The sequence below is a fragment of the Cygnus atratus genome, chromosome 4 (assembly GCF_013377495.2).
Source record: "Cygnus atratus isolate AKBS03 ecotype Queensland, Australia chromosome 4, CAtr_DNAZoo_HiC_assembly, whole genome shotgun sequence".
In the NCBI taxonomy this organism is placed as follows: Eukaryota; Metazoa; Chordata; class Aves; order Anseriformes; family Anatidae; genus Cygnus; species Cygnus atratus.
The window spans coordinates 44,205,957-44,219,440 of NC_066365.1; the positions used below are offsets into that span (position 1 = coordinate 44,205,957).

Here is a 13,484-nt window from a genome sequence, read left to right on the forward strand (position 1 = left end):
CTCAGCAAGTACCATCATCATGTTGTGTAGAGCATAGTATATGTCTGTATGTCTTCCAGGCTCTTACTCTTTTCATCTTTGATAATAAAATAGAGATTTTTTTTATTAGCTATTGATCACAGAGAAGTCCACCTTCTACAATCATTTAAAATGCACTAGCCAGGATTTATGTATTGTAGTCACCTATATTAAATCTATTTTCAAGTCATTTATTTTAAGAAAGGTTTTAAAGACAGAAACTCCAGGAATACATGAAGAATGTATTCTTAATGTTGTTCCAATTTCTTTGTTCTGTTTTGGACTAATGCAAATTGCAAGGGTGAGTTTAAATGAGTTAGTATGTGTGTCAGCATTCCCAAGTCTCATTTCTCAGCTTTCATTTCCTCATTAGGTGATAAACTGACCAATAAATCTTATCTCTTCTGAGCTAGCGTTTCTTTATAGAAAAACTCTGAACACCCATGCAGCCACTTATGGTATGAGGCAGTTTCCTTTAGAAATGCTGTTTCGGTAGATTGATGTTTCTAGGGCAAACCCTTTAGCTTTCCCTACCTGAAGAAATTTCCCTCTGATATTGAGTATTTTTTCATACAGGAATAAGTACAAGATATGGATTACAGGTTGTAGCATTAGAGCTGAACACAAACAAAATGAATCAGAAAACTGTTGTTTTCTATGACATGCTGTCAAAAAAAAATCTCAAATCTGAGAGTCTCTACACTGACTCTAACCAGCATTATGACAAAAGACTCGATATCTAGTTTTCTATAAAGTCATTGGGTCTGCAAAGGCATATGACACCAAGGAGGAATTCATAGGGTATTTTTTGTGTGTGTTTGGTTTTGTATAGCTGTACCTAGATTGTGTTTTCTTCTCTCTTCCTTCCCTTGTGGGGAGGAATACATTAGCTTTAGGCACCTGATTTGGGTTCTCTGGGTTCTCCAGATTCTTCTGTAACCACCATGGGAAGGAAGAAGCTGTAATGGCCTGTCTTCTGGTTCTCATGTAGCCGTTTCTGTACTTCTGACTGACAGCACTTTTCTTAGCTGCTGCACTGTTCAGAGAAGGCTTTCTTAAAGGGCTGTTGCATCTCTCCTGCCTAGTTTGTGTTTCTAATTGTAAAGATCACATCTATTTCCATAGATATAGGGAAAGAATAATTACTGAAATATGTTTAAAATAATAATAATAATAATAATAAAAACGCTACAGAGCTTTCCTACTATTTTCTCTCCATCCAATCCTCTGTTTTCCAAGATTTCTACACCTGTCTGTTATTTTCCTCACACATCTAAGTTTTTTTAGTTGACAGAGAATCACTTACAGACAGGCTTGAGAAGCAGTGTTGTCTCCGGCATTGAACGTTCACAGTGGTGTGGTAGTTTGGTTCTGGCACTTTCAGTATGAAGCCTTTCTAATTAGCCTGGAAATGATTTCATCAAAATACAGGAAGGATGAGAGGAAAAGGGCAAAACAACAACCACCACCAACCAGCCGAAAACCGCACGCCTCAATGTTCTACCCTTTTCCCACTAAGCCTTTCCGAAACGAGAATGAACAAGAGGCGTTCGTTCCACTGTAGTAAGATATTGTAATTATCTAAATGAAATCCTTGTGGTTTAGCTTTATGGTCAAAGTGGAACCAAAGCGAAGCGTTGTCAAAGAGTGTAATAATTGTGGCAAATTTGTGTTGTTTTAATGTGGTGAAGGGATGAGGGGTGGAGCGTGTGTAAGTTGTCCATCTGTGGTGGTGTGATGATGTTATGCTAACATTGGTGTGGGGAATTTTTACAGGTGTAAGTGAAGTTTGTGAAGATTGTGTGATAAATGTTGATGAATGTATTTTAATGATTTTTAGTTATAATTTTAATGTTCCACTGCTAATCTATGAAACACATTTTTTTGCAAAAAAAAACAACAACCTGTTTGTTCAGAGTTTGAAGCAGTGAATATTACTTGTTATCTAAGCAGGGCTGCATCAGCTCCCTCTTTCAGAAGTGTGGGAGCTAAGTGAGGTTCAGTGACATGCTTTGCTTCTTTGGTGAATGCACCTCGGAGCTGCTCCAAGCACCTTCACCTGCTTCCTGCAATTGAAGTCACGTCTCTGCATTTTGCAGCTAAGTGTGTATGGGCCATTTAAGGATTTAGTCTGGATGAAAAGAAGGGTCCATAGCCCTTGTAGTACCATGAAGTTACCCTATAGAGAGAGACGGTTATTCCCAGAAGCAGGTGCCATGGCTTGGCAGACCAGTCCTCAGCCTTGAAATGGCGTTAGCATGCCCTTGAATTCAGTTCAGAGCATCATATAACAACATGCTCAAGCATCTTACCCCTGTCTTTGTTCACATAGCACACGACAGTGTGATGGTCAGAGTGTGTGCATGTGTGTGGAGGTGACCAAACACAACTAGTAATCTTGGTATGCGTTTATGATTGTATTTACTTAAATTTTTTACTTCTCTATACACCTAAATAAGTAAAAATAAATAAATAAAATACCCTAATGGTTGTAGACATTGTGGTCCAGAAATAGCTACTGTGGATAATATTTGGCCTTTGTTTATATTTTTGATTCAGTAGTCACAATTTAAATTACTTAATCCTTTTTTTAATTTGTCCATGGTTCCCCACAGTTATTTTTGAAATACCTTCTTTAATAGAAGTTAATGCTCCCCCAAAGAAAATTATAGTCAGTCTCAAAGGACAAAGCAATGAACATTTCCAACTATGCTAACTGTGGCTCTAAAGAGCTCTTAAAGTAGCAAGATACAACATATGTGCATCTCCTGGATGAAGAAATGAATCAGGGGAAACTGAAATCTTTAGAGACAACTAAAATTTGGACTCCCAGCTGAGAAAGGGAGAGTAGAATAGAAGACTCAAGACCTCAGAATTTAAGGGGAAATGCTGATATGGGATAGGAGGAGGAAGCCCAAATGAGGTAAACTGTAATTGAACTGTTCTTGCTTTGCTGACCTGAAAGAAATGCGAATTCTTGTAGGAAAACCAGAAACAGGAGGAAGAGCTTCTTGGGATAAATTGGCTTGCAAGAGAGTATTCCAGAAAAAGGAAAGCATTTTTGAGCATCAATGAGGGTTATCAACTATGTATGTAAGATAAGAAGAAAGTGGTCCTGTCTTGTAAGGATAGTTTAATAACTATCCTGACTGATAATAATTGTAGTTCTCTACAAAAACAAACAAACAAACAAAAAGGTGGTTGAGTTTGGCTTTGGTCTCTTTAAAAGCTGCCTGTCTAGTGGATCAGAAATACTTGTATTGTGGCACAAAGCTGCCACAAAATGACTCTCTCACAAATACTTGTAGCAAAGGTACAGAGATCTGTGCTGTTGTAAACCATTTATTTAATGTTTTTTTTTTTGAATAATCTTTGGGTTACTTTGTATTGACCGCTCAACTTGTTTTATAAAAACACATCTCTGGCTGTAGGGAGTTTACTTAAATATTAACAAAGAACCATTCAGACCATAGTGGCTTTGGGACCTTAGAAACAGTTTTGATGGGCTTCATAAGTTAAACAGTGCACCGGTAAGCATGGGAGCTTGGAGACGCTTTGACCTGCCAGAGGTTGCATGGGACAGCGAAGATTTACTAACCGCATAATATATAATTTCCAAAAGGTTGAGAAAAGGTTTTTAGTTTTGATTATGTGTTCAGTGAGGGGATGTGTTCCACGCAGTAGGTACTAAAGGTATGCCCATGGGCTGGAGTGGTTTTCATGCCAGGCTGCGCTACGGGATGCAGCCGTGTGCCCTCTGTGTGGCCACAGGGAGGTGAGGGCTTGACCTGGTTCCTCTGCTCCCGCTCTTCCGTGGGGCTGTCTTGTCAAGAGGTCAGTTCTCCACCACTGGGGTTCAGATTGAATCCAGAAATATCCAACAGGCGGTTGCAAAGAGGAGAGCGTGGGCTGTATTCAAGTTTATTGATCTGATTTTACTAGCTTGTTCTTCCTGTTTGCATCAGCAAGTTTCATGTTGCAACTCTTGTTAAACCACTGGAAAACTCTGATAACTCGTACCAGAGCTCAGCTTGTCTGTCTGTGGGCATAAATGTTTCTTCATATCTTCACAAACATGAAATACTCCAGCTGAAGTAGGTGAGGAGAAGAGATGGGCAGGACCACGTTGTGTCCAGCCATGCTCTGCAGGCGAGGCTGGGGAGTCCTTGGGGGGCCACTGCTGGTCTGTGGGGCCAGGTGAGGAGAAATCGCCTGACTCCAATACCACAAAGGTGTTTGCTTGAAGGCCACAACAAAGAGAGGGGCAGTGTGTAACGGGAAGCAGTGGGAGGTGGGTAGAGGTTAAGGAAGAGGGGAGGCATCTCATTGCACCAGAGGTGTATTTCCGAGAGGTTAACTCCTCCTGCCTGCTCTGGGCCGGTCCTTCCCCAGGTATTTTCCTCTGTGGAAAGCCTGCTCCTAAAATGTGCTCAAATCCTTCCAGCTTAGCCTTGTTCTGCCAGCTGCACTGCCTTTGGAGGGACATTAGCTCCTAAATCTCTCTGTGCTCTGTCACTCAGCATTGCTGGAGCTAGTTTCCTCTTTTTTTTTTTTTTTTTCCCTTTTCCTTTTTAAGGAGCAAGGCAGAAAGAATTCCAGCAAGTGTACTTAATGTCACTTTATTTGGCAAGCAGTGTTGACTTCCTTATCCAACTGCACAAAATTGAAAAGACAGTTGGAAAAAAAAATTGATTTTGGAGATTTTCCCTGAACCCATTTTTTTTTAAATGAAAATTCTCTGGAAAAGAGGTTTATTGCAGAAAGCCTACTCAGTGCAAGAACCCTTTTACATGCTGCAACTACTGGCATGTCTTGTCTTTTTCACTTCCAAAATTAATCTTACCGTATTTGTTTTCTTGGCAGAAAGAGTCTCAGTACACGTGTTTAAGAACCCCAGTTACTCCTTTCCGAACATTTGATACAACTACTGGATTTCTTTCTCCTGAACTGTACATTTTAGTTTTGGATCCAGTTATGCCAGGCACAGGGAGAAGCCAAAATCGGGTGCTTCTCCTGCCTCTCGGTTCAAGGGGTAGCTCTGGAGGCGGTGAGACAGGCAAGAGCAGCTGGTCACCGCCTCATCTTGGCGTGCCTAGGAAAAGCAGAAATCAACCTGTAAAGCCCTGGGGATGCCCAGATGAGCATATGAAGCAGCGTGATGTGTCCACTTTCATTATAATATCATCTCTTGTTCCCTTCCACGCTCTGCTGCTTTCCAGATTTTTGCCCTCAAGGTACCTACTTTGCGGCTAATGTTGTTATAATTACAGCTAATTGGAAGAAGAGGGGGAAGTGTGGGGTTTTCCACTGAAAATAATGACATCTGTAGGGAGGGAAAAATGTAAAACTGGAAAATAATTTGTGGAGATCTTCAATGAAAACCAAACAGGAAAAAAAAATTAACTGACATCTTAATTTTCCTGAAAGAAAAAAACCCAAACCCTAAACATTTTTGGTATTTAGCCCATCTTCAGTGCACACATTACATTAGGAAATATCTGCTCCCAACTAGTCAGGACAGATATTTAATTAGTAGCTTGCCATCCCACTGGGAATGCATATGTGATTATTTCCAGGATTTCTACGGATACAACTTGATTTTTGCTAGTGCAATTTAAAGAAATACCGCTTTGTATGCATATAATTTTTAACCCCAGTAACATGAGAAGTTCCTTTAAAAAAAAAAAGAAAAACTTAAGAAAAAAATGTATTGCTTTAAAAAAGTCAACTTGAGATAGAGATCAGAGACTTTTTAGTTTTCAGGCAGAAGCATCTCATGTGAGGAGGAACAGGATATAAAATCTTAGCAGCAGCATGATTTAATCATTTTATTTCTGTCAAACAACTTACCAAGATTTATCTAGATCTTACTTTGTTTAAAACACACAGAACTGTGTTTTAAGTGTGAAGCGTTCTGGGCTCTGTGGTACCCTGCTGGGTACCACAAAATGTTGTCTCAGGGGAGAGAGACTTTTTGCTCATGGGAACTCAGTGTTGGATCATAATAATAATTGAAGGACATCCCCACTGTATTGCTGCCTTCGGTGTATGAATATCCCAGTCCTCTTGTTTTTGTTCAAAACATTATATTGTTACATGAATTCTGACATTTGGTGTGAAGCTTTTATCCACGTATACCTTAATGATGCACAAACAACCAGTCTGCTAATTGTTGCTCTTCCTGGCTTTTGTGAACAGATAACATGAATTTTAGCTCTGAAACTACCTGTAAGGAAAAATGTAACAAAAATCACCAATTCACATAGTACTGTGGCTTGTTACAAATGTGGACCTTTCGGATCAAGTTTTCCTTCCTATACATCTGGGTATTGTTAGCCCTGTGTGTTCAGAAGTGAAGGATGGGGTTACTGCGTAGTAGCTGCAGAGCAATTCTCCCAGGCAAATCCAGGTCCCTGCTGGAAGCATTTCACGCCTAATGTTTCTCTTGTAAGCGAAGTACTGTGAGTGCCGGTGTGTGTGCTACCAGCAACATGTCACAGCATTTCAGGAATCTTTTGAAACATCAGGAAGGAAGTATGTGTTACATTGGCCATAGTATATTTCCTTTCTTCAATCATGTTTTGTTTTCCTAGCTTGAGTGAGTTACTATCATCAAACACGTATCTGAACCACAGACACCTACTTAACAGTTGTAGTACTGCTTAGTTCTTCCCTCTGTCATACTTACGTACTCTCCTGGGTACACCTGCTGCTAATGCATACCTAATGAGCACTGCTGAATGTCAGCTGTTCTTTCTGGAGGTCTAGAAATGTTTTACATGGGGGCTGTAGGTTATGATTAGACCCTACTGTTTGCTCTGTATCAAGAATCTTCAGGACTAGATTGAAGTTAAGAGGTAGAGACTACCAGTGCATTGTAGGATGTCCTTGCACTCTTTTGCTGCTTCATACTTACTGTCATTTCTGTTGGGCTGATGACAGGCTTTAAGGATGTGCAGTATTGACTTCAAGAGAGGGGGAAGGGAGAGAGAATACAGGGAAATTAATCATAAATGGGTTGTATTTCTCAATGTCAAAACCTTTTGTATTCATTTACTTTTGCAGATTCATCCTCAGAGAAAGGAGCCCGTCACTGACAGCCTCTGACCTGGAGAAGCATATACCAAAGTCTGCAAGCCCATCATGCAACTTCATTATTCTGTATTGTCCTGTGTTTTTGCCCCTAGCTCCTTATCTCTTTGGTGTATGTTATTTATGCCTGGTGAAATGCCTGCGTGGACAATAGGAAAGCAGATCATTCAGGCTAGTGATCCTCAGGATCCAGTTAAACTCTGCTGGGAAGCGTTACTGCCCTTTGTTCTGAAGATGCTGTTTGTGCTGGCTATGAGAATCTGTTAAAAAGCCTTATGTTAAGAGATGCAGCTATTGCTGGGGATTTGGAAGGCAGTCGCATCTGGTTTGAATTCAAGAGTTTCCAGCCCAATAGTGTTGTGATATTTTCTGTTTGAGAATTATAGTTGTTTTTATTTGATTCTTGGGAATGATTTCTTGATGTACCATCCTGAATTATGTAGTATTTTCCCTGGCTGTGAGGTAAAAAGGAAATGAGTTTCACTGTTTTAGCACATTTGTGTAATTGTGATCAGGGTACCACTGATGCTAGGCCAGGTACAAGGTACCTATTTCTACTCTGACTCCAGGCCAGCTCTCCTGTTGATTTGGCTCAAAAACTGTATGGAAAACATAATCACATTGTTTTTTGTTTTGGTTTGGTTTGTTTTTGTTTTCATTTTTTTTTTCTGCAGTGTACTTATTTGTGTCAATATAGTTTTAGTATAAATATTTCTTGGGTTTAACTTCTCAGTAAAAACAGCTTTTTATTTCCAAACAATTCCGATGAAGAATCCCACTGTAATGCATTCAAGCACTGTTGTGTAACCTCCAATCTAAGAATAAAACCTGGGTCTCTAAACAAAATCTAAACGTCTATTGACTATGAGAACATTTCTGAAAATCATGGTGAATGGCTGTTCAGCAAATGCTGCCTGATAACCTAGTTGTGAGGTTGTGTCTTTCCTTCAGGTTTTTGGTTAGGCAGGTACCAGAACCTGCTGGGACCCACCTGAAGGAAGGAACTGAAACTTTTGTGCCGTAAGCCCCATGAGGTGTCCTGTGCGCATTCCTGATAACTCAGAAGTAGTCCATCTGATTTTAAGTTCCCATGCAAACAGCCTTTTGAGCTATACAAAGACAGAGATATCAGTTAGATTGCGTGTCATTTCTGTGTTTAGAACAGGTATTTCCATTCCCATCAACTTGCAAAGGCATTGTAATAATAACCTTACAGGATTAAACATGTTCAGCATTTGAATTTGGACACAGTGAGGAAGAGTCCATGGGAAAGGATTTTTGTGCAGTTAATTTTTACAGCAATGCTACTTTTGCCTGTGTTGATCAAAGAAAAGTTTTCCTATCTTATAATAAGGAATCAGGAAGCAAAGCACCAAGTGAACTAATCTGGAGAGACATTGCTTTTTCTTGAACTATTGAAAATTAGAGTTTGACTGCAACATTAGCCACAGAACACACTCCCAAGTCTGTTAGAGAGACAGAGAGGAGTTTTTATCGCTGTGAGAATTTCAAGTTGGCTTACAGACACTACAGCAGCAGATTGCTTAACTAGCAAACAGGGTAACTGCGCTACTCCTGATTAGTGATTTGGCTAATAAGGGTGAGATCATGGAAAATGCTAATGCAGTGCCTTCGGAAAATCCAATTATAATGTAACCCAATTCAATGCCAGCTCCCAGCAGGTGACCAGTGTTGTGGGCAGGGCACCCCACGCTCAAAGGCGCCGTGCCTTCTCAAAACAGACCAGCTTCTGTGTGGCTGGTGTGGGAGGCAACAAACCCCCATTTCATTCATTTCTACTGTTTTCCCAAAGCACTGCAAAGGTTTGCGCCTTCCATTTGGGGAGCTTAGCTCATTATCTTACAACTTGTGCAAGCATTATCTGGCCCAAGCAGATGATTCAACGTGAGCTATTCATAGGAAGAAAATAGAGCTTGCAGCAGGGCTACCTTTTTTTTTTTCTTTTTTCTTTTCTCCCCCTGTTCTAGTCACAGGCTTTTGATGTCTGGCTGGCTTGGGCACAAGACTGTAAACCTTGACTCACACAGATCCTAATCATGCTAAGTGTGAGGTATCCCTTGTATTATTTGATAGAACTTTCACATGGTTTTAAATGCACGTTAAATGCCTGTACACTTCTTTCCTCTTAATTTTCTTGCAGTGATGTATGTTTCCCAAATGCAGGTGCTGTCATCTATTTGAATTAGCAATGTCAGACGCAAGCAACCCCGAAGGATATGCTTTCTTCGGTGACCCAGACAAATTTGAGGGGGTGAGTTATTCTAGTTAGAAATCAACCCAAGTACTCATAACAAGCATTCTTCCTTCCTCTCATGCTTGCATCTAGGTGCTGATGTCTTTGCCAAAACCGGGCATCAGCACCTTTCAAAAGATCTTCTGGCATTCCCCAATCTTTCTTCCATATTTTATTTTCCAAACACCTGCCAAATTTTCCATTTTAGTCTTTCAGTTTAGCTTTCTCCACTGTTTTTACCTACCAGTGATGAGTGGAGCAATTTTACAGTAAAGGCACACGTCTTATGTTTGTGAAAAGCCTTTTCTTTTTCCTTCCTTTTTCTGTAGGAACTACTGAGGGTTTGGGAATGCTGGAATTACTATGCAAATTGCTAAAGGAGCAATTCACACAGAGTAACTCTCTTTTAATAACGGACCAGAAACTTATTTGAATACCTGAATCTTTAATGAGCTACACCCCAGGGTTGTACCCCCTGATTTCCTCTCTCTCATGGTGGCTTGGGGAAACAAGGCAAGCACAGAGTGATCTTTTGTCAAAACCTGCCAGCAGTTCAAAGGGATGTTTACTAGCCCTAAGAATTCCTGTTTCACTGTAGGGCTCTGACTTATGGCCCACTGTAGCCCACAAGGCAGCTGATGAATGGAGATTGCCTTGTCACCTGCTGCTTTTTGTTCGTCCGGCAGCGCTGCTGGTGTGACCCACCCACGTTTATTCTACATTGGTGCTGGACAGGCCTGGTGTAACTGGAGCGTGACTCCTATCTCAGGGCTACTGTGTTACCAGGACTCAACTGCCACGTTAAAGGTGTCTAAAAGGTGACATTGATGTAAACTTTGAAGTATATGATAAGGAAGCGACCCGTAATGAAGCTGCTTGTGCAGTGTGTTAAGGTGATGGGGGCTTCCAGGAGTCTCCTTGCTGGTTGAAATCAGTCCTCAGAAAGCCTTGTTGCTTCTGGTGGGAGCACGCGTGTTGACACAAGTTGGTGTGAATTCTGAACAGCAAGATATGAAATCTAGTAGCAATAATTTTACTAAATAATAGATCTGCGAGAACACTTTAGGTACGTTTTGGCATGGGTTCCTATAGATGTTTCTTCTAAACTGAACTTTTTCCACATGGTTGCAGTGTTATGTACTAAACATGCTGTGGAGAAATTTTCATTTCTATGAATGAGAGCAAATCTTCATATGTCAGGTTAAATTATCTGCTTCTAATATTATCTTTATTTTCAACATGATATGCTGGGTTCACTAAATGATGTTTTGATTACCATAACAGTAATTATCCAACATTAAAAAAGGAGCACATGTTTGAACTCATGAAGTCATTAATGCAAATGAGGTACTTAAAAGCTTGGGGTCTTGGGGGAATTTTTGTCCCATCTTTCCACCTTTTTTTTTTTGTGTGTGTGTGTGTGTGCAGCTAGCAGATGTGACACTACTGTTTTGCGGACGTGAAGCTTTTTGTTTTGATTTACCACTCCTTTACTTCCCAGGTATTTAAAAAGCTGTGCTTGTCAAAATGTATGTAGTTTGAAAATTGCCTTTTTCTTCTGAAGAGGTGAGGTGCTATTGGAGACCGTCATGCCAATGCTTATTCCATTCTATTTCTATAGATATTTCATGCTCTTTTTATGCGTAAATACTCTGTGCCATAATATGAAGATTTCATTATTAAGTTATCTGTGTTTATATGTCAGTAAGTAGCACCCCTCCTTACTCTCAGGCTGTCATCTGTTTCAGGGAGGAAAAATTGCTAGTAAAAGTTGGAAATTGTTTTAATTGCCTCTGAAGTTCTGGATACAAGAGGAAGTGGATTCATGATTATGCTGTGGGCAAAGCAGCCAGGGTTCCCCAAATACACACATTTCCTTTCCTTTCCTTTCCTTTCCTTTCCTTTCCTTTCCTTTCCTTTCCTTTCCTTTCCTTTCCTTTCCTTTCCTTTCCTTTCCTTTCCTTTCCTTTCCTTTCCTTTCCTTTCCTTTCCTTTCCTTTCCTTTCCTTTCCTTTCCTTTCCTATCCTTTCCTATCCTATCCTATCCTATCCTATCCTATCCTATCCTATCCTATCCTATCGATCTGGATAGGCTGGACTGGTGGGCTGAGGTCAACTGCATGAAGTTCAACAAGGCCAAGTGCTGGGTCCTGCACCTGGGCCACAACAACCCCAAGCAGAGCTACAGGCTGGGAGATGAGTGGCTGGAAAGCTGCCTGGCCGAGAAGGACCTGGGAGTACTGGTTGATAGTTGGCTGAATATGAGCCAGCAGTGTGCTCAGGTGGCCAAGAAGGCCAACAGCATCCTGGCTTGTATAAGAAGCAGTGTGGCCAGCAGGGCTAGGGAGGTGATTGTCCCCCTGTACTCGGCTCTGGTGAGGCCGCACCTCAAGTACTGTGTTCAGTTTTGGGCCCCTCGCTACAAGAAGGACATGGAGGTGCTTGAGAGAGTCCAGAGAAGGGCGACGAAGCTGGTGAGGGGTCTGGAGAACAAGTCTTACGAGGAGCAGCTGAGGGAGCTGGGGTTGTTCAGCGTGGAGAAGAGGAGGCTCAGGGGCGACCTTATCGCTCTCTACAGGTACCTTAAAGGAGGCTGTAGCGAGGTGGGGGTTGGTCTATTCTCCCACGTGCCTGGTGACAGGACGAGGGGGAATGGGCTAAAGTTGCGCCAGGGGAGGTTTAGGTTGGATATTAGGAAGAACTTCTTTACCGAAAGGGTTCTTAGGCATTGGAATGGGCTGCCCAGGGAAGTGGTTGAGTCGCCATCCCTGGAGGTCTTTAAAAGATGTTTAGATGTAGAGCTTAGTGATATGGTTTAGTGGAGGACTTGGTAGTGTTAGGTCAGAGGTTGGACTAGATGATCTTGGAGGTCTCTTCCAACCTAGACGATTCTGTGATCCTATCCTATCCTATCCTATCCTATCCTAAGAAGGCTAGATATCACAGCTCAGGATGATTGGTTAGATTGCAAGCAAAATCTCACATTATCTTCATCCTTGAATCCAATCACTAGGTTTTGATCTTTTACTGAATCAATTTCTTGTCCAAATAAACCTTCATCTCATTTCAACTCCCACATTATGTTTCAGTCTCTCTGCCCCACTTTCTTATCCTTCTTCTTGCCTTCCTGAGCATGGCTTTTGCATCCTATAAGATAAGATGTTGTTGCTATTGTACAGTCTTCAGCTTTTTCCTGTCAGTAATATTTTTGTCATCCTTCAAATATCTCCTGTAACCCCATTTCCCATCTTTTCTGTGCGTTTGATTTCTAAACTCTTCTTTACATGTAATGGTCTTACAAATTCCAGTGTGCCATTCTTGTTTGTTTTTTAATAATTGCTAGGAGAAGTTCAGGGCTTAGTTTTCTAGGTCTCCTGGCAAGGAATGCCATCCCTGCAGGAGGGATTAGTGTGTTATCCTCTGCAATGCAAAGTGTTACATTATTATATATAATTTTATGAATTATAGTAAGGATATTTTCAGAAGAAAAAGTTTTCTTCTGAGATGAAATGAATTATATTAATAGTAAAACTAGAAATGTGTTGTGAATGCTGTGAATAACAGTACGCACAGTAGCTTTTGGCTCTGGTTCCCCAAACCTGAAGACTTGCACTTCATGAGCTCTGTGTCATATTTCCAACCTCCTTCCCAGTCATCGCTCTGTCTGTTTCCATTTCAACATGTTTGGGGAAATTAGGATTATGAGATGGCAAGCATTTCTTGTCTTCATCCTCATCCTGCATTCTGTAGTCTAGAATAGAATTTGAAGAAGCTAGTGTCGTATGACAATAACTTTAATCAAGTAAAGCTCAGCCGCTCCAGCTGCCCCAAAATGCATAGGGAACGCAGCCTTACCCTAAGGAGCCGGAAGGTCTGCCATGGTCTTGTCTGTACCACCCTGCACTGAACTGAGAGAGTATTTCTACTCACGTTGGACTTCTCTCCCTTTCTTTAAAAAAAAAAAAAAATCATCTAGGTTTAAAAACAGTTTCTGTATTTTAACTTTGTTATGAGAAAGACAGAAGAATTGCTCTGATTTTCACAGATGCAAGTGTAAAGGTCTGTAAGACACCACAGGGTGGAAGGTATTTTTTTGATTAATAAACCACTTTCCCACCAG

The 13,484-nt window shown here is 40.9% G+C and overlaps 1 protein-coding gene across 1 annotated transcript in view; it reads left to right on the top strand.

The window, feature by feature from the left end:
• Window positions 1-7,948, top strand: part of TNIP3 (TNFAIP3 interacting protein 3) — a 59,572-nt gene extending 51,624 nt beyond the window's left edge. Inside the window, exon 14 of the mRNA XM_050710366.1 lies at window positions 7,084-7,948. Coding sequence (XP_050566323.1) covers window positions 7,084-7,115 — 32 coding nt within the window. The 3' untranslated portion in view covers window positions 7,116-7,948. The remainder of the gene's footprint in view (window positions 1-7,083) is intronic.
• The last annotated feature ends 5,536 nt before the right edge of the window (window positions 7,949-13,484 follow it).